Source organism: Aethalodelphis obliquidens, unplaced genomic scaffold (genome assembly GCF_003676395.1).
Source record: "Aethalodelphis obliquidens isolate GAN/ISIS:26980383/991018 unplaced genomic scaffold, ASM367639v1 scaffold53, whole genome shotgun sequence".
Taxonomy (NCBI): Eukaryota; Metazoa; Chordata; class Mammalia; order Artiodactyla; family Delphinidae; genus Aethalodelphis; species Aethalodelphis obliquidens.
In genome coordinates this window covers 594,478-612,224 of record NW_020837997.1, presented here as the reverse complement: position 1 = coordinate 612,224, position 17,747 = coordinate 594,478, and the positions used below count along the sequence as shown (strand labels likewise).

At 49.1% G+C, this 17,747-nt stretch overlaps 1 protein-coding gene across 2 annotated transcripts; it reads right to left on the bottom strand.

Annotated features, from left to right (window-relative positions):
- Window positions 1–367: 367 nt before the first annotated feature.
- MGAT1 (alpha-1,3-mannosyl-glycoprotein 2-beta-N-acetylglucosaminyltransferase) lies at window positions 368–17,274 on the bottom strand. Of its 2 annotated transcripts, none has more exons than XM_027084463.1 (2): window positions 17,162–17,274; window positions 368–2,920 (listed from the first exon to the last, which is right to left on the bottom strand). In XM_027084463.1, exon 2 carries the CDS (start codon window positions 2,793–2,795, stop codon window positions 1,452–1,454), a length of 1,344 nt encoding a protein of 447 aa, XP_026940264.1. In that variant the 5' UTR covers window positions 2,796–2,920; window positions 17,162–17,274; the 3' UTR covers window positions 368–1,451. The 2 variants fall into 2 exon arrangements, with proteins under 2 accessions (XP_026940264.1, XP_026940266.1); XM_027084465.1 differs by lacking the exon at window positions 17,162–17,274 and adding an exon at window positions 12,032–12,179.
- Window positions 17,275–17,747: the final 473 nt, after the last annotated feature.

Genomic DNA, 17,747 nt, shown 5'->3' with positions numbered 1-17,747 from the left:
CTGCCTGGGCCAGCAGAGGGCATCCCACCCGAGGTGCCCATTTCAGGAGGGACTGCCTGCATTCTCTCTCGGACCAGGGCTTGAGGGCCCCACTGCCCACCTCTAGAGAAGATTAGCACTGGGGGAGTGAAGCCTTGGGCCCTCTCCACCTCCAAGCCTGGCCTTTCTTTCCCACCTAGGCCCCTCCTTAGCTCTCCTACTCCCTGCTCCTATCTTCCCGTCATCTGCTTTCCTTCCTCCAACTGACCTCCTTCCTCTCACCTGTGCAGCCCCTTCCTTTAGGCCTCATTCTTTTCCTTGCTTCCTCCACCTTTCTCCTCCCTTTTCCACCCCCAACTCCTTTACCAGGACACACAAACACACAGAGTTTTTCAGACAATTCAGGCTTTATTTTTGAAAATAATTCTGTAGCTTCAACTTTCTTCCGTGAACTGAGGTCAGGCAAGAAAGAAAAACACACATGTTGCTCTCCAACCCTCCATCTGCGTCCTAATCTGTGCACACGGGAAGGGAATGCTTGGGGGAGAAGGGAAGGAGGCTGGGCTGAACGGTCTTGGCTGCCCTACCTCACACTGAGAGGGCCTCCAGAAGCCACGGGCCGGGCTAGCATGAACCGTCCCAGAGTGACAGGGAAAGGATTGGTTTTCAGAAAGGACCGGATAGGGGGCAGTCTGTTTCTTGGAGGAAGGATGAGGGAGGGGCGCCCCAGCACCCGAGGCTTTTCCCCCCACCCCAGCGCGCGAGCTGAGGAGAGGTTCTGCTTTTCCCCTTCACCGTTTCATCTTAGGATCACGAACTGCTAGGCTGCAGGGAAAGAAGAGCTGAGAGGTGGTCAGGGATAAACGAGAGGGGGAAGAAGAGAAATACAGGCAGGAGGGAGTGAACCCTGACAACCTAACAGCTCTGCCCAGACCCTGATGATGATGAAACCCCTTTGGTTAGTCTCATTTTGGCCACAAATACATCTCCTTCTCACATAATCCAGCCTCCCACCTTGCTCCAGTTGGGGGAAGGTGGAGATGGTGGGGGACAGGTACAGGAGGAGGGCTCATACTCTGGCTAGAATAGCCAGGACAGGGAAAAGAGGCCTGATCAAGAGAACTAAAGTTGCCAACCTCTCCACAGATGTCCTGGGAGAAAACCTGGAACGTGGGTTTTGTGGCCCCAACGAGCCCAAGTCTCTCCCTACCACACAGTGGTTTCCTGCTTAATAACTCCCCCAACATACCCCAGAAAGATTCCCCTGATTTGACCCCCTTGAGAACGGGAGAATAACCCTCACCTTATCATCTGTGCACTTGAATGCCACTCAAAAAAAGAAAGAAAAAAAAAAAACAAGATAAATGGACACAAGAGAGAAACACAGAGAGGATGATGCAGCCCAGGGACTACGGTCCCATCTTAGGCCATGATAGGCCAGGAGGGGCCCCAGGAGGGACAGGCAGGTGCTGCTAATTCCAGCTAGGATCATAGCCGTCCCAGGTCTGGGGTGGGGCCAGGTGGACACGGCGGCCCCGGAACAGGAAGCTGACGATGCCCTGGTAGCCGGCCCTGGGGACACCAGACTTGAGGTCATCCATGACTCCCAGGGCCTTGGCGAAGGCCTTGAAGCTGTCCCTGCTCGTGTACTGCACCCGCACCTCCCCCAGCTCACTCCGCTCACTGGTCCTCACTTTCTCCACCTGCAGCAGGGGAGCACCATAGACACGTGCAAGGAAATCCCTGTCATAGGCCTCCTGTCGCAGGTAGGACAGGTCCAGCTGGGTGAAGGGCACGAAGTGCTGGTTCAGCTTGATAAACTTGAGGTGCTGGTCAAAGAACTGCCCATGGCTCACACCTTTGCGGCCAAAGGTCATCGTCCTGGAGATTTCAGGCCGCACACAGGCCCGGCCCTGCCGCTGCTCTGGCCGGCGCATCCAGTCGTCCCAGAAGGCCTTGGGCCACTTGGGCTCTAGCTCAGCCCAGAGCTCGGCCAACAGCAGCCAGCCCAGGCCAGGGAAGAAGTCTGTGCGGTAGAGCAGGTCAGGCTTGCTTGAGTCCACCATCTGTTCCTTGCCGTTGTCATTCCAGGCGGACACACACCAGAGGGAGGGGTCGGCCCTCAGCAGCGGGTACGTGGCCTGGAAGTACTCGAAGAAGTCTGGAGCCACCTCCAGGTCATCCTCCACCACCACGGCTGCTGGGAACTTGAACGTGTGAAAGACCTGGCCCAGCGCCCAGCGGTAGTGCCGGGCAATCTTGTAGTAGCCCTGGAACTTTCGGTGGTCGGGCGGCACTGCGATGTTGCTCAGGTCGGGCTGCCGGATGTGCGTGATGGCGCTGCCGTAGGAGGCGATGACCTGGGCTGTCTCCTCGTGCCCGCAGTCCTGGCTGACGATGACGGGGAAGTGCTCGGCCGAAGGCCGATAATGCAGCAGCTTGTCCAGGCAGCGCCGGACGGTGCTGCGGTCACAGGCGATGACCAGGATGGGGATCACAGCTGGCGGAGAGGTCACAGGCACGCGCGGCAGGACAGGCGGGGCCACGGTGGGCACCCTCCACCGCTGGCTCCACCTAGCATGATGCTCCCTGATCTGCTGCAACAGCCCCCGCTGCCGCTCCAACTCGACCTCAGCATCCTGGGCCAGGCGGATCACCTCCCGGGTGAGGCTGGCGGGGTCGTCATCGAGAGCACTGTCTGAGGGCAGCCTGCCAGGCGCCGGGCGCGTCCAAAAGAAGAGGAGCAACAGGGCGTTCCAGGCCACAAAGAGGATGGCGCCCCACAGCACGAGCCCTGCAGACTGCTTCTTCAGCATCCTGGCCCCCGCGGGGGAGGCGGGCAAGGGTGGGGCTCAAGGCTGCCCTTGGCTTGCCTGGCTCACACGCGCACAGTTCTAGGGATGTTTCCTCTGGGCTCCAGGATTAGGAAGCAGCCATGCACCTGAGGAGAGGAGAAAAACAACCATCATCACGAGGCATGGGGCTGCCCTGGAGTGGAAGAATGGGGCGCAGAAACAGATGGAAAAGTGCAGGACAAGGAAGGCCAGGACGTTAACTCCAAAGCTCTCTTAAAAGATAGCTGCCTGTTCCCTAATCTGGAGGGTCAATCTCTGCGGAAGAATAGGATTAGGAGAGCATGTTCCCGCACTCCAAAATGAGTTCATGAGTCCTCTGAAAAGCAATGTGGTTTTTTTGGGGGGGTGGTGGGGGGTGGGGGGGGTGGGGGGTGGGGGGGGTGTAGAGAGTGATGTTGGTGGAAGAGAGGAAGCAAAGGAATTCCACTTCCCCCTTCCCTACCTGACAGATTTTGTTTATCATCTTCTTTCCAGAGCTTAGGAGAGGTAGGGGTTAGACCACCTGCCTCTCATGCCTCAAATCAAACTACCCAAAGATTACTGATTTTAGGGCTTCCCTGGTGGCCCAGTGGTTGAGAGTCCGCCTGCCGATGCGGGGGACGCGGGTTCGTGCCCTGGTCCGGGAGGAGCCCACGTGCCGCAGAGCGGCTGGGCCCGTGAGCCATGGCTGCTGAGCCTGCGTGTCCGGAGCACAGAGCCTGTGCTCTGCGGCGGGAGAGGCCGCAGCAGTGAGAGGCCTGCGTACCGCAAAAAAAAAAAAAAAAAAAAAAAGATTACTGATTTTAAAACTCTAATATCACACCTCAGGGCTAAAGCCAGCACCTTACCTAATAAAGAAGCACCAGAGGCATTCTCACGAAGGTCAGGAGCAAAGCCAAGCCACCCCAGATCTAACGACTATTTAACATTCTGTTGGAGGGATCAGCCAATGCAACTGGACTGCAGAACACAATCATAGGCAGAGGAAGTGGAGAAGAAGCAAAAGTATCTCAATGTACTGATGCTATGAGAATATGCCTGGAAAAGTCTAAGAGAATCAATGATAAATCCAACCTAAACAATCAAAGAATTGAGCAAGGTAGTGGGATATAAAAATTAACATGCAAAAATCAATAGCCTTCATATCCACAAATAATAACTCATTAAAAAAACAACAAATGAGAAAACCCTATTTATAATAGCCATGAAAATGATAAACTATTTAGGAATTAACAAGAAATATTCAAAAATCTACACGAACCTATAATTCCCGAAAAGACACAAAATAAGACTTAAATATCCCTTGTTCTTGGTTAGGGCATCTCAGCATCATCAAAAACCTCAATAAAAATACTTTTTTATAGAGCTAGACAAAAGTTCATAACAGAACATCTAGGAAAATGATGAAAACGAACGAGCAGTGAAGAGGGACTAGCCCTACCAGATATTAACATACTAAACATTACAAAGCCTCTATAATTAAAGGTATGTGGTGCTGGTATGTAAACAAACAGATCATCCAAAGGAATCGAATTTAAACGCCAGAAATACACCCAACTACACGCAGAAATCTAATGTATGACAAAGGGGATATTTAGAATTACTGGCGCAAAAAATGGTCTTATTAATAGTGTTACAACAATTATATAGCTACTTGGGGGAAAAAAATAAGATCCGTACACAATAAATTCCAAGTGGAATAAATTCCAAGTGGACTAGACACCTAAGGAGAAAAATAAAACCATACAAGTGCTAAAAGAAAATGTATGTCAATTCCTCTGTAACCTTAGTGTAGGGAAAGGCTTTCTAAGTATGACTTAAAATACAGATGCAGTAATAAATAAGACAATTTTTGCATGGCTAAAAACACCATAAGCGAAGTCAAAAGACAAATAACAAACTGGGAGAGGATATTTGCAACATACATCACAAATAATAAACCAATACCCTCACAGACAAAGGACTTTTTAAAAACTGAGGGGAAAAAAGGCCCAAACTCTTGTCTATATGACTAGGGCAACTCACACACAAAAATATTAAAATGGTCCTTAGACATATGAAAAGGTATTTAATTTCACTCATAAGAAATATTCTAATTAAAACTATACTAAGATAACATTTCTCCACCCATCAGACTGGCAAAAATTCAAACACTTGTCCTATTCTCGTAACAGAGTCAGCTGAAGAACAGAAGTTCTTGATTTTGATGATGTCCAATTATCAGGGTTTTTTTCTTTTATGAATCATGCTTTTGGCGTTGTAGCTAAGAAATCTTTGCCAAAGTCACAAAGATTTTTCCCTATGTTTTCTTTTTTAGGTTTTATAGTTTTAGGTTGTACATTTAGGTTTACGATTTTGAGTTAATTCGTGTATATGGTGTGAGATATGGAACTAATGTCCTTTTATAGCAGTCTGGCAGCTAGTCAAAATGCTAAACAGAGAGTTACCATATGACCCAGCAAGTCCACTCCTACATACAGACCCAAGAGAAATGAAAACATATGTCCAAACAAAAACCTATATGGAGTGTTTATAGCAGCTTTATTCATAATTGCCAAAAAGTAGAAACAACTCAAATGCCCATCAACATGGGAATATGGATAAACAAATTGTGGTTTACCCATGGAATGGAATAATATTCAGCAATTAAAAAGGAACGTACTACTGATACACACGACACATGGACAAATCTCAAAATAATTATTCAAGATGTGAAAGAGTACATGCACATCAGTGGCTGCCTGGGGATGGGGGCAGTGAGAACATCAGGGGAGGTATTACAAAGGGACACTAGGAAACTTTGTGGGATCATAGTTTCATGGGTATATACATATGTACAAACTTATGAAAACTTACAATTTTAACTATGTAAAGTTTACTGTATATCATTTATACCTCAATAAAACTTTTTAAAAAAGATATTATTGGGTCAAATGACAAAATTAGAATATAGACCGTAGATCAAAGTATCAGTGTTGACTGACTGATAACCATAATGTGGTTATATAAAAGAATATCCCAATTCTTAGGTAATACACGCTGAAGTAATTAGGGGTAGAGGGCCATGGTAGATGCAACTTCTCAAATGGTTCAGAACAAAAATATCATGTATGTATATGAAGAGCAAATGGAGCAAAATGTTAATAGGTGGATCTGAGTAATGGGAATATGAGTATTCTTATACCATTTTTATTCTTGCAACTTTTTTATAGTTTGAAGTTACTGTCAAATAAAATTTCTTAAAATCAAATATAGGGACATAGCCCACAGCTCTGACTAGATTCATCCAATATGGCCCCAGCTGGGCACATCAGTAAGAAGAACTGGGACACAATCCATTTTTCCTGAACTCCTCAATCACACCATGACATGCATCACACACCTGCTCTCTGCCAGGCTCTGGGAAGGGACTGGGACACACATCTAACAAGAAAAAGGCATGGTCCTGCCAACTCCCTCACTCTACCAGACCTCATTACTGAAAGGATCTACCATACCCTCCCATTCCAGGACAGCTGCCATTCCTGACCATGCAACTCTCTCCCTGGCATTCCTGCCTCTGGTCTCAACACTTCATATCCCAAAGCCTCAGGTCTGCACTCCCTTGTGCTGACTGCTCTGCCAGTTCCCCTCTGCCTCACAGACCAGTTCTCTAACCCTAGCTAAAATCTTGGGTCCCAGATCTCATCTCTGTGCTCCTGGACTCTCGAGCAGGCAGATCCAGTATCCAAGGATCAAAGGGCTGATCTTTAAGAGTCTCTAACGGGAATGGATTCTGCCTCCCTCCTCAGAGACCCCTCCAGCCCCTGCAAGCACTACCACCCCCTGTCTTCCTCCTAGAAACCATCCACCCTCACAACTCCATCGCAGCAGTCTTCTCAGAAACCTCAAGTCCATTTCAGTTTTACTGTGTCATTAAATTTCCATTTTATTAGTGCTCATATGCCAATTAGGGTTTCCTAGAAGAGAAACACACACCGATTTCCAGTTTCTTCCTCACTCCCCCCTCAGGATGTGGTCAATGTTGGAGTCCCTAACCCCCAACATCCTGCCTCCCAACTGACTGGGCAGGAATAGTCTTTAGATAAAGAGATGGGGGAAAGAAAAGGAAACTGACTCCTTCAGCCGAAGTGTTGGCTTCAGGGCCGGAGGAGCAGGCTTGTCTCTGACTTATCAATGAGCCACCTCAAACCAGCAGGCTCTCAGAGGGGTAGCAAAACCCCATGGGACCACATCCTCTCCACCCTGCACCCTGCTCCAGACATCAGAATTAGGTGGCCCACACCCACTACCCTGAGGCCTGGAAGACCTCCCAACACCTTCTAAGCCAGGCAGATCAAAGCAATCTTCTCAGCCCCTCTGCAGACTGTATTCCTAGCAAGTCTATAAACCTCAAGAAATGTTAGACAGCCCACAGGAAACAGCTGCCCCAGTCCAGCCAGGCCTCCACCTTAGCCCTCAGGCCCTTGTTCTCCACCCCACAACCCTTTTCTCTAAATTCTCAAACAGGACTTGCTTATCTTGCCGAAGTACGTGATCGCTAGCCAGTCCCCTCTCTCGCTGGCTCTCTTTACTCCACTCTACTAGATTCCTTCCAGGACCCAAACACTCGAGCCTGCCTCAGGGCCTGTGCATGTGCCAGTATGCCTGGTCGGCTCTTCTCTCTCTTCTTCACCTAGTGTGTTCTGACTCACACCTCGCCAGGACACCTTCCCTGATGCTTTCGGACCCTGTGAGGCCCACCTCCCCTTCACAACCAACAGCACCAGCACAACGCTGTGCTCAACATCTGTCAAATCCCCTCTACCACCAGCTACCTGAGGAGGCGGACCCACTCCCCCAGTGCTGCCAAGCTGCTATGCTAAGATCCTCGACATTCAGATTTGCCTGCAACAAAAAAGTGGCTTCCATGTGGATGCCACACACCCACAATCACTTAACTGCAATTCCCAAGTCCAAAAAGTGCTGAAAAACAAGTTTTCCACACCTGTTTGGCTTAACCTCATTTGGAGAAATCTGATCTAATGTGAGGCTACTTACAGTCTTTATTTAGCCCATTCATATGTTTTGCTACAGAAAATAAACATGCTGGATTATCGTATGCTGCTCCAGACCTTCACTACACCATAAATGCACCAGATCATCTTTTTTAAATCCAAAAAATTCTAAATTCTGAAACATACCCAGCCCCAAGAATTTCAGAATTATGAAAATGGAAGAGAAAGTTACCCATTCACTGCCATCATCCCATTTCAAGATCTCAAACGCTTTAAGCTGAACTCTCTTTCCTTATTATTAAATACTGAACTCCTGATGTGGCTCCTCAGCTGGTTCACCTATCACACACCTTGCTCCCCTCTAAGCAATCTTCCCAACAGTAACAGAGCATCCTTCTTAAAGTACACAACTGGTCCCAACACTAACCTGCCTTAAAAACCATACTGCCACTGCCCACAGACTAGAACTCAAAATTATTATTATGACACACAGGGCCTTCACAACAAACTGACTCAAACATTCCTTTTCAACCTCACCTCCAACCACTAATCCCATGAACCCCGTACTCTGGCCTCAACAGGCTACTTTCTCCCTCAATAAGTACCCTTTGTACACTGCTTTCTTTCCTCTGGCTGGTCCCGCATCCTGAAATATTATCCAAAGCCCCACCTACAAGCATTATACATCCTTAAGAACCCAGGTCCTTAACATCCAGGCAGAGCCAGGCTTCCCACAGCTATACTCCCACCGTACTCTCTCCATACCTCCTGTCTTTCCTCTCCACACTGTAACAGAACCTGTGGCTGTACTTACCTGGCTCTCACCTTACTCCTTAGAAAAAAGGCTCTATGATCTGTATACCTATGACAGTGCTTGGCACATGTACGAAGTTCAAGTAACTAGACGGAGGGCTGCTTGCATTATTCACTAAATCGGGGAGAAAGAAGACCAAACTAGCAGCCTAACAGTGAAAGATTACATTTTCCGAAGATGACTACCAAATATCCCATCCCACATGTTCTTCTTACAAAGTGACAATGAGGCTCCTCCCTCTAGACTGGGGGAGATGGGGTCTATGTTCCCTCTCTTTGATCTGTGACTACAGAGGAAGTGATGATTATGTGACTTACAAGACTAGTTCATGAAAGGCAATACAGTTTCCACTTGGTGCTCCTGAGATGCCTGCTCTTGGAACCCAGCCACCAAAGTAAGAGGAAGCCCAGGCCATGTGGACAGGATACCTCTAGGTATTCCAGCTGACAACCGCAGCTAAGGTCTGGCTAACAGTCAGCATCAGCCACTAGACATGGGAGGAAGCCTTCCAGATGATTCCAACTCCAGCCACATATGACTGCAAGTACATGAAAGGCCAGGAGCAAAACCACAGTGATCCAAAACCTTGGGTCACTTCTTTTTTTTTTTGCGGTACGCGGACCTCTCACTGTTGTGGCCTCTCCCGTTGCGGAGCACAGGCTCCGGACGCGCATGGCTCACGGGCCCAGCTGCTCCGCGGCACGTGGGATCTTCCCGGACCGGGGCATGAACCCTTGTCCCCTTCATCGGCAGGCGGACTCTCAACCTGGGAAGCCCTGGATCACTTCTGACTTACTCACAGGCCAGGGGTATCACGAGTCGCTGCCTACATTCAAGCGAAAAGGAACACAGACTCCCCACCACCGGGTGGGAGGAGGGCAATGTCCTATTGTAACAATGTAGAGTGGGATATTTAAAGTTGTGGCCATTTTGGGAAAGTACAATTTGCTACATCTTTCTTTTCTAAAATAGAACAACAGTCCTTAACCTTGACCTGAGTACCTGATGTTCTGTTATTAATGACATTTGCCTGCAAGGCACAAACTCACAGTAGTTTTTTTTTTTGCCAGAGTTTTCACAACTCCTTCAGGGAAGTCACATAGCTGGTCCACACCACCAAGTACAAAGACATCTGCACTGTGGTGGGAGATGAGGAGTGAGCCTTTTTAGTGAATAAGACCCTCAACGAAAACCCAGGAGGTTCTGGGCAGGTTCCACCAACTCCCGTGGGTCTCAGCTTCTTCTTTTTTTTCTTTTTTACTTTTTATGGAGTATAGCTGCTTTACAATGTTGTGTTAGCTTCTACTGCACAGCAAAATGAATCAGCCATACATATACATATAGCCCCTCCCTTTTGGATATCCCTCCCATTTAGAACGCCAGAGTGCATTAGGTAGAGTTTCCTGTGCTATACATATGTTCCCATCAGTTGTCTATTTTACACATAGTATCAATAATGTATATGTGTCAATCCCAATCTCCCAATTCCTCCCACCCCATCCCTTTCCCCCTTGGTGTCCATGTTTGTTATCCATGTCTGTGTCTCTATTTCTGCTTGGCAAATAAAGTCATCTGTACCATTTTTCTAGATTCCACATATACGTGTTAATATACAATATTTGCTTTTCTCTTTCTGACTTACTTCACTCTGTATGACACTCTCTAGGTCCATCCACGTCTCTACAAATGACCCAATTTCGTTCCTTTTATGGCTGTGTAATATTCCATTGTATATCTGTGCCACATCTTCCTTATCCATTCCTCTGTTGATGGACACTTAGCTAGCTCAGTTTCTTCTTTTGAAAAACTGCCTATGAGCTGTGAGATCCCTTTTTAAAACTCTGATTCCTATGGTATTCTCTAGCCAGTTCTCTCTCTGTGACAAGAAAATGTTTCTTGAACAGCAAAAGAACACCAGATAGTCAACTTCTCACTGTAAGCAATAATGGAGAAGTCTTATTTAGCTTTTAGAAAGTATGCAAGTTGAAGGAATGTTGACAGACCTTCCTTTCTGTCTCTGTGTTGCTTAGTACATTAAAAAGCACTGCCTGAAAAAAACCAGAAAGCATAGAACATGCCACAGATAATGGAGACCTAACTGAATCACCTTCTTGTTCATTAGACCTCTGCTAGATTCCTGTACCTTGTACAGGCTCCATAATTTCAAAAGGATGTTAGAACTGAAAGGGAGTCGGAGAAGATACACTAAATAATTGAAGGACTTAGAGAATAAGACCTAGAGGAAAGGGATGCAGGCTAAAGGGATATATGATGCTAGTGCAGCAAAAAGCATGAAGCCCTGGGAAACCAAGTAATCTTGGGCAAGTCACTTGCGCCTTAGTTCCCTCATTTGAACAGGGAGAGGGTTGATTTGGATCATCTCCAAGGCCCCTGGGCTCTGATGATGAAAAGGACAGTGACAATTTCCCCAGTGTCCCAAACAGGAAATGAGTTTAACCTGTCACATAGGCCACTGAGGTTAGACATACTACATTGCCTTCTAATCTGAGAAAACGACAGGGGAGATCCGAGAGGCCTCAATGGTCTCGGGTAATGGGGTCAGGCAGGGGTGATTCACAGTTCGAGGCAGACGCAGGGGGGATGTAAGCATCTAAAAGAAAAGTCTACATGGTCTGAAAAGTATTATAAACGACAGAAGATAAAGCTGGACAATCTCAGCCAGTGATGTTCATAAAGGGAGGACTAATTAAACACATCACAGGGTCAAAGGTTAACCAAGGTGGAGCCTCACTCCAGGGTTCACTGTCCCGTGGGGACACAGACCAGCCGGCCACAGCCCCTGTGCTCCAGGGTTTATAAGATGGGGCCCTGCACGTCTCAGGGCCCCCCTACTCCACACACATTAGCAAACAAGTACAAGAAAGTTTTCTTGACAATTTACTTATTTCCACATCGAGTCAATTCTTCCTCCCGGCAGAGGAGAAAGAACCCCTAGTAACTTTTGGAATGGACGCGCGGGTGGGGTCTGGGGAAAGGCCCCTCGCATTCCGCTCCCCAAACCCTCTCCAGCGACCCCAGCTCCTCCAGGCCCCACACCCACGTCGGCCCAGAGGCTGAGTTTCACAACCAGCCCCCTCCCCGCGGAGCCCGCCCTCTCTCACCAGCTGGAGGCCCGGGATTCCGAAAGCGGAACGCAGAGCTCCACTTCCCGGCTCCAAAGGGGCCCGTGGCCGGGACCCGGGGCGGCCCGAGCCAAGTCCCTCTCTCGGGCACCGGGGCTGTCGGAGGACACGGAGGGCTCGGAAAGGGACAGCTTCCCAAGCCGGGACTCGAGCTCCGGAGCGCCCTCTCCGCTCCTGCGGGGCCTCCTTCAGTCAGACCTCGGTCCCGTTCCGGGGACAAGCCCCAGAACTGACGGACGCTGGCGTTCCCCGGCCCCCACTCACCAGGTCCTCCCAACTTCCCGGCCCTGAACTTGGCCCGCCCCGGGGCTTGGGGAGCGAGCCCGGTGCCCCGGCGCGTTCCAGGCGCTAGCGCGGAGGCCGCCGGCACCTTCCGCCAGGCAGGCTCTTCCTGCGGCGCTCGAGGGCCGGACCGCCGGGCGGGCAACGTGGCCCTTCCCCGGGGAGGGCGGGGCGGGGCAGGCCGAGGGGCGGGGCCGGCTGCCCCTACTCGCCCGGGACCCCTTCTCCCCGGCTCGCCTCCAACGCTCGACCTCTCAGAAGGACTCGCGGTCTGGACGCCCCAAGTTTTCCGGGGTCCCCAACTTCTGGAGATGCTATGGAGACAGCTGTTACCTTTGAGCCCTTTGCCGCTCTCAATCGCAACTCCACGGGTCTATACCCATCAACCCAACCACACTCAGCCCATTCCAGTCAGACTTCTCGCGTCTCCCCAGCCCCAGAGCCCAGGGCCTCGTGGGGTTGAGGGGCAGAGCCCTGCCAGAGGTAGGCCAAGCAGCCTGCCTCAGTAGTGCGTTTACCAAACCCAAAGCCAAGGATCCTCCCCACAACCCCTGGCTTCCAGGAGGGAGGAGTCCAGGGCATTTAAGAGGCTAGAGGGTGCAGGGAAGTAAGAACACGAACCAGGATGCCAAAAAGGAAGCCAAGGAGGAAACACCTGCAGCCAAAATCGAGAAAGAGCAAGCTGGCTTTTTTTTCTTCCTGTTTTTTGTTTTGTTTGTTTTTTCCTTTCGGGGTGGGTAATGAGTGCTGTTAGTTTGGAGCAAAAGAGCAAAGAGAGACAGACCTTTCCCTAGGGTAGACCCACCAGACCTGAAGAGAAAAGGCCTCAATCAGGCTTTGTGGTAGCCCTGTGAAAGGGGGTGAGGGGGGGACCCTGGAAAAGCCTAGATGTCCGTATCTGACCCTAACAAGTGAGGGTGGGGAGCTGAGAACTACCGGCTACTCATGCAGATGACTTTCCTGAGAAGGACTGAGTCCAGGGCCAGCGCTACCATGTGATCAGGACACACTCTGGCACCAGCACGTGCCCCCACCCACTTCCCTCCCCTGTGTTCCAGAGCACAGAGCAGGCCAGAACTTTGTGGTATATGGTTACTGACTTCACTCACTAACTTGTTTCTAGGTGAAACTAGGAATTATGTGGGGTTTTAGAGAAACAAAGGCAGGACATGCCCTAAAGTTCCCTGCGTGGGGGTGAGGAGCTAAAACAAAATTGCACAGAGGCCATCACATGCCAGACCTGCATCCTGCCCCACCCCCAGCCTCTCCTTTAACCCTCCTAGCAGCTCTGCAGAGTACACATTGTCATCCCATTCTACAGATGAAGAGTTTGAGACTCCAGCTAAGTGCCAACTTGCTGAAGGTCACAAGACCTAATGAGGGTCATGGCCAAGTTTTAGCCCCAGGCATTCCTGCTTCCAAAGATGGCACTCATTCCCTCTCCTCATGCAGCCTTGAGTGCAAGTGCTCTTTGTTATAGCTGTGTGTCCAGCATGACAGGCACACAGTGGGGCAGCAGGGAAATCCTGCAGTTGGAGCCCAGCCCTGAAGGAGAAGAGTGAAAGAAGAGCTGACACCTCAGTGAGGCTGGACACGTGTGTGTGTGTGAGTGTGTGTGTGTGTGTGTGTGTGTGTGTGTGCAAGGTCTCCAGTTTAGCTGATTGTGTGGACTGTGGCAGGAGATGGGAGCCAACCAGCTCCCATGTGCCAGCCAGCAGCCAATGCTTCTGTACCTCTGCCCCTTCTCTAAGCTTTTCCTCAGGTAGGAGACATGGAAGGCCTACATACTAACACTCCATGTCAAGGCAAGAGGGAAAACCAGAGTTTCTTAAAATGTAAAAAGTTGGGAAACACTGTAGGGCCAAGATATCAGGAGCTAAAATCACTGTCCCAGGACAAAGGCCAGAGTGGGATGCTGAAAGGTGGGGAAACCAACCAGCCCATGAGATGTCAGATTCCCACCTCTACCAATAATCCTTCTCCATCTAAGGCTGTTCAATGGGGAACAGGACAGGTAACTGTGTACCAAAACTCTCGCACCATCATTATAGTCCTCTGTTTAAATTCCAAGGCTCACAGGAAGATCTAAGAGTAGAAATTCCATGACTGTCCCAAAACAAAGGGCCTGGTTAGAGAACAAGAATGAGCTGAATTCTTGGATGGAAGCAAGAGAAAACATTTGGTCTGAGAGGCAAGAAACAGGGTGATGAGTGCCAAACTGACCTGGGAAAAGAGGTCCTGGGCTCCTGATGGAGGTTTCAGGCAGAAGGATTATAGGGGAAGGAGGGCAGAAACAAGGAGCCAGGTGCCTGAATTCTGGGGATGAAACTGGGAATGGATTATGTGAAAATGGAAGGAATAGGAAGATCTGGCCCCAGCCAACCCCCACTACTTCCAAAAGAGGAGAGGAGAGATAAGAAGGAAGTGAAAGTTGTTCCAGGAAACTACCCTCCCATAAACAATGCCTAAGATACCCTGAATTTTTGTATAATTTGGAAAGAATTCATGCTCTGAACTTAAGAATTCATGCTCTGAAACCATCAGTAGTGGTAAAAGCAAAGTTTTAAATCAATGATGTATCTATTTTTCCCTCTCCCTTCCTCTCAATATCCCTTCTCCCCATAAAGACCCAGAAACTCAGTTCATTAAGATAAAAGAAAAAAGATTAATACAATAATCACTGAGCAGTGTCTGTGAAATAGAACTTTTGGTTAGCCACCTACAGTTCCTTTTGGGAAAAAAAAGGGTATAAATAAATTCAGTTACAACACACACACAACATGTGGTTTCAGTCTATCATTGTGGATAAGTAGCTGGACACCCAATGAGTGCTGTGCCCTGACATCCTGGTACCCCTGTGAGAAGGCTGTGACTGTCTTGAGAGCACTGTCTTGTGGAAGGGTCAGGCTGAGGGCAGGGCTACTGCTTTTGGTGGAAACAACAGGAGAGAGGAATTCTGGCTCACTCCAGGGAAGAAACATCTTAGCAGAGAGGCCGTCTGACAGGGCACTTGAGTTCCCCTCCCTGGAGGTTTGCAGCAGAATCCGAATGGCCCTTCTCAGGTCAGATGCTGTAGGAGCAGCACAGCACTGGGCAGGCAATCACAGCATCTGCCGCTCCACACTTGGGCAAGCCCTTCCTAATCAGGGCTTCTCTGTAGCTTCCCCTCAAGTATCAAACTGGGAGAATAATCCCTGCTCTGTTCTCCCCACAACAATGTGGTGACGAAAAACTTACACAACACAACAGCCTGGACACTTCACATAATGTAAGCACTGTACAAATACAGCACGACTCTGTGGTACTTCAAGTGCTTCGAAGCACTCACCGTCCTCCCAGGCACGATGAGGGCTGCAGAGGCATCCTGGGACCACACATCCCTGAGGGATCACTGTGATCCCGGTATCTAAGCAAAGACTAGCACCAGGAATTTGCTGGACAAAGCTAGGGGAGGTGACAGGCCCACCCTGAAATCCAGACCTTCTAAAGTAGAAGCCTGGCCTCAAAGGGGCTACCTGAGGCATCAGACTAGAGAAGAAACATCTAGGGCCAGGAACTCCACCCAGGTCTGCCTGCCCAGCCCTCAGGCCCCTGGGGGACTCAGGGACTCCTATGGCAAGGAAGGAAGGGAAAAAAGAAATTAAGTCATAAATATGTGATTTTCAGCTTGCAAATGACCTCTGTTATTGTTGCCAGAACCCAGTGTATGTGATGCCCAGGTGTTACACATCTAGTGAGAGGCAAAGAAATGCTAGAAGCCAAGCTTCCTACCCCTTGCCCAGGCCACCAGACCCCACTGTCTATCAAAATTCCCAACACCTCTCCCTTCTACTGTTATTGTCACTGAGAAAAGCAGGCATCTTGGCAGAGGTAAACTGGAGTTCAAAGGAGGAGTGAGCAGAAAGTAAGGTAACCATGAACAGCCTATAGAGGGCTAAAAAATGACAGTCTGAAAAACACTGGCATCTTAAAGAGCAGGAGAGAAGACCACGATATGGCACAGGAAGGAAAGGCCCAGGGTTCCATCTCCTAAACAGACACTCGGTCCTTGAGACTTCCGCTTTTCTCCACCCCTCTTTAATCTGCTACCCCAAAGAGGCACACTTGTCAAGCTGACTGGAGAGCTCTGAGAGCCAACAAGGTATCTGGCAGAATCCCTCAATTTCAGTTCTCCTTGAACCCGTGCACCTTTGCCACCACTTCATGATCCCAGGTATTGTTTAACAGCAACAGGATGAGACAAATTCAGGGCAGGCTTTTAATTAAGGACAAATAAGGCTTTTGCCAGAACCCTAGTTCAATAAAAGAACAAAACTAATTTAGAGTTTTTCTCTATGTAACTATACAAGCATATGAAGCAATGGCAATGTTACTGTTTTACGTGTACATGGCCCTGGATACTTCTCAAAATCTATCATTTCATTTGTTCCTTGTGAACAACCTGTGAGGGGCTTGGAAAGTTAGTTATCCCCATTTTGCAAGTGAAGAGAACATGGCAGAGCTTAACCAACATACCTAGGGGTGTACACTAAGAAAAGCAGAGCTAGAACACAAATCCTGATTCCCAAACCTGTGTTCTGTTCCTCTGCTCTTACCATGAGGTTTCATGGCCTACACTCCCTTATAGAGGAAGGAGGAGAGGCAACTTAGGAGGTTACCTAGACCATCTGCTACCTGCCCCCCAAGGCAGTTCTATTCAGTTAGCTGCCCAAAACACAGCAGCCTGCCTCAGCCTGGGTAATCCATTCCAGTGTTGTGCTTAGCCCAAACTGGCTTGGAATCCTACTACCTCAGCATTGAAAAAGCCCTTACAAGTAATCTAACACAACCTCCCTTCAGAGGCCTAAATAATTTTCATGTTCTCCTTGGACTAACCTCACAATTGCCATTGCTCACAACCCCTTACAAGGTAATGCTACCTGGGTAAGGAGCAGCTGGGAACAAGCCTGCACCCAGAGAGTGAAGGAGAGGTGAAGTTTCCTGTGTACCCCTCAGGGTAAGGGTTCCCATCACGGCAACTCCTCAATGACAGTGTCCCCAGACTTACCCCACTCAACATTTTCTGCACAGGAGCAGCAAGACACCAAGTGGGAAATGAGACACAAACCTTACCTTTCTTCTCTTCTCTCAGCTGCTCCCCTGGAGATCATCAAACCCCCATCCAGCACTCCATTTCCAAACTGAGAATCCCAAATCAGATACACCAAACAAAGTGCGGCTTCTCTCCTCTTGTCCAGGTCCAAAGTCCATGGCTGAGTGGACTCTGAGGGGGAGGAGTCTGGGGGGGAAGGGGTATGTCCAGGCCCCTCCCCCCCAACTGCAGGCTTCAGTGTCCCTCCCAGAGGTCTATTACATCCCTTCATTCAGCTGGTTTATTAAGCCCAGAGTCTGGTGATAGGCAGATCCCTGGTACTATCCCATCTCTTGTTCAGGGAGGGGAAGTCATCCACTGTGAGGGCTGGCGAGTCCGTCTTCTGCTGAGGCTCATGAGAGGAAACAGGCCTGAGAACTGACATGGTCCAGGAGGCTGATTTCTGTGTTAACCTGCAGAATATTTAAACATCATGACACTCTCTAATCTATTATATACCCAGAGGGATGTCTAAGACTCCCTACCTAAATTAGACTCCTTGACTCTATCATCAAAAACCCTTCCTTAAACACTCCACAAGGTTATACAAAGTTCCTACCTCACTCA

Excerpts from the sequence above, each read along its gene's own strand:
- MGAT1 (XM_027084463.1), bottom strand. The coding sequence starts at position 2,795 with ATGCTGAAGAAGCAGTCTGCAGGGCTCGTGCTGTGGGGCGCCATCCTC.